The 3,274-nt window shown below is 44.7% G+C and overlaps 1 protein-coding gene across 1 annotated transcript; it reads right to left on the reverse strand.

Moving 5' to 3' along the window:
* Nucleotides 1-468: 468 nt before the first annotated feature.
* On the reverse strand, nt 469-2,064 carry LOC104944272 (delta-like protein A; the record flags this gene model as incomplete). Its single annotated transcript, XM_010769786.1, has 4 exons — nt 1,558-2,064; nt 1,131-1,433; nt 822-882; nt 469-726 (listed from the first exon to the last, which is right to left on the reverse strand). Coding segments are annotated over exons 1-4 (691 nt in total), but the record flags the coding sequence as incomplete, so codon positions are not given.
* Nucleotides 2,065-3,274: the final 1,210 nt, after the last annotated feature.

Raw genomic sequence — 3,274 nt, forward strand, 5'->3', positions numbered from 1 at the left:
TGGTGTTTACGCACAAGTTGCCTTCTAACGGCACTCAGAGGATCTGATTACAGACCCAACGTAGAAATTAACTTTTTATACGTTTTCCACAAAGAAAGATACTTAACTTGTATTAAGTTTAAAGTAGTGTAATGGTGTTTTAACCCAACAATATCCTCTGTATCCATTGTGTGTGTGTTTGGTTTAAAATATATGTTAAGATCCAGCATCTCACACACCTCACATATGCTCCTAATAATATTATAGAAATAGAAACAATAAACGAACTTTGTATATGTTCTTAAAACCACAATGCATTACTTTTACTCTCTTTATAACCAGTTTTAAACCACTACTGGGTGTTTTATCTCACAAAATATCCTCTGCATCCTTTTTCTTTGGTGTGTGTTTTAAAAGAGGTTGTCTCATCATTCACCACACACACGCACGCACACACACTGCTCCCAATACGATATCAGAGTTACTCACGTTCAGTGCAGTAGTGTCCCTTCCACCCGGAGTCGCACACTATCTCCCCCCGCTCTCCACAGGTGAAGTGGCCGAAAGCATCGTCTCTGGGCCGGCAGAAAACTGAGCACCCGTCCCCGTAGTAGTGCTCATCACACACGAACCGGTACGAGTACTTTAGCTCCGTCTTGCCTACGGTGTGCAGATCCTGGGACCATACCTCTCCCACAGTCAGGTGCCTCTGAGTGGTCATGGTGCTGATAACGCGGTCTGGAATATCTAAAATGCACATGTGGATGCAGAAAGTGAGGATTAAGGGATACAAATTGTTTGAATGTGGTAAAAAATTGAGTGTAGTGGTGTTTTTTTCCTACCTGTCATGAGGTCGTCTTTGGAGTCGGTGTGTAATGCCTCAATGATCAGCGAGAAGGTCCCCTGGGAACACAAATGGCTTCATGAGACAGGTGGCCAGCGGAGATAACATCAGGAAGAAAGCCCGAGGCGATTGTGCCTTATACACTCACTGAATCCGCTGAAACTAAACACCTGGACAACTTTCAGCCCTTAAAGTGGATGTCAGACAAAGTGCTGAGGCGCGTTTTTACGCACGGATTTACCCCCAAAAATGGCGCGATTTCGCTACCTTCACTTCTACTGTATCTGACATGAATGGGTGTACTTACAGGCCACGTGAAGCCGAAGTTAATCCTGACGGGGTTTGAGAACGAGCTCTCCGGGATGACATCGGGGACCTGGAAGGAGTTGGAGCCCAGAACAGGCGTCACAGCGCCGCCGTATGTGCACGGAGGCTCCGGGGTGGCGTTGGGCTGGTAGTGCTTGAGACAAATCCTGAAGAAGGTTTTACAATCGCACTGCTGCTGGAAGGACGACATCAGGCCTCCTTTACAGCAGTTTTTGTTGCCCTGTATTCCCTTCTTGTTTAGGAACTCCTGCAACTTCAGCTCAAAAACTCCCGAACATAACCCCTGTGGAGGAAAGTTATTTTCATTAACTAAACACACACAGTACCGCCAGCGTGTGTGTGTGTTGTGGTGGGAGGGGAAGGGAAGGGGGGTTAATTGATTTTGAAATAGAGAATGTGTGTCTTACCTGGCACAGCAACATGGACATGACGGTGAGAGTCAGCAGGCTGACGCGCCGCATTTTAAATAAATACATAATAAATAATAAATAAATAAAATAAAAAGTCTCGGGCTCGGCTTGTCCTCAGGGTGCCTGCTCCTCTTCAGTCCCTCTGAGGAAGATGCATTGAGCACGTTTCTGTTGCCTCAATGGGGTTTTCTCTCCCCTCCACTCTCATTCATGTCCCGAGGAACAAAAAGGATAAATCCCAAACCTTGAAAAAGCGAAAAATAGAAAAAAGCCACAAAACAAGATGTGTGTGCGTCAGAGAAGTCCTCCAGTTCCGTTATAATCCAGTTCGTAAAGAGGGGGGAAAAGATGGGTTCCTTGTTTTTGTTTTCTTAAGAAAGTGACTGAAGGAAGTAGCTTTGTTTGTGTCTAACCCAAGGACAGATTTGTCACTGGTCCAACATGCTTCCTTCTCCCCCCTAATGTCTTTCCTCACTGTGAACTGTGCGTCTGTCTCCAGCCGAGGCCGCCTGCAGCCTGTTATATACGGCCTGACACATGCTATGGTAATAACATGCAAATGGTCACCCCTCCTCCTCCTGCGCGACTTCACCTCCCAATCTGGCCCGGCTCTCCACAATGGGGTCCCATGCAAGTAGCCCCCTTATTACCCCTGCAGCAGCAACGCGTTCATATCTCAGCCCAAAATGGAGACGTGTGAAAGTATTTTCGATATAATAAGAGTGAACATACAAAAAAAGGATCTGAGTGACTCCTACAGGCGGAGGAGAAGAATATCAGATAACCTGTTGAGGAGAAAAGATGAATGAAAGTTTCTACCTTTTATAACATATTGCAGGTTTAAGAGGTGGTCATGCTAGCATTAACAAGGCCAGGAGGAACTATGATTGACTTTTTATTACTTTTGTAATTGTTTTACAGATCATTAAGTAGTTTTCTTTACAATAAAAGTGTTTCAATTGAATCTGGAAAACGTTATCTGAGATGTTAATAGATCATAGTTTCTTTTGAAATAAATGCTGAAAATGTATGTACATCTGGGAAACGTTATCTATTTTCTTTACAGTCTGAACAAGTTACATCAGGAACATGTTATCTGAGATTCAAAGACTCCCACTGAACCCAAATGTAAAGCGCCACACACGCCAGGTTTCCTTTGACAGGAAGTTAATGGCGTGTGGTTGAATTGTTCCCTCCAGCTGTTGCCTCGCTGGACAATCCCCTTTGTTTTTAGGCGTCTTTACATGTTTGGGTAAAATGCCAAAAGCAAACCCCCTAAAAAACAGCTTGAAGTTGATTCATAAGAAAAAAAAAAGGAGAACAAAAATGTTTTTGGTGAAACCCTGACTCAGTTAATTGTTTACACCCCTCCTCCACCTCCCCCTCTTCCTCCCTCTTTCCTTACACTCCCCTCTGAATTTTGGCTATTTCTGGTTGTGGGAAGAATTCAGAAAGACTAAAGAAAGCATTCCTTGGCAGAGCTGCGCGGTGAGGTAAACGACTTTGAGGGGCTGGACGTTTCCATTTTGCTCCCTTTCTCCTCACTAACATTTTTTTTTTAACCGCGTGTGTGCATGCAAGTGCATTGAAGTGTGTGTGTGTGCAAAAGGGCGCGCGCACCGGCTCACGTGGCCAACATGAGGGGGAACTTTTGTTATTGTGTGTGTGTGTGTGTGTGTGTGTGTGTGTGTGTGTGTGTGTGGGTGTGTGTGTG

Source organism: Notothenia coriiceps, unplaced genomic scaffold (assembly GCF_000735185.1).
Source record: "Notothenia coriiceps isolate Sejong01 unplaced genomic scaffold, NC01 NC01_scaffold00007770, whole genome shotgun sequence".
Taxonomy (NCBI): Eukaryota; Metazoa; Chordata; class Actinopteri; order Perciformes; family Nototheniidae; genus Notothenia; species Notothenia coriiceps.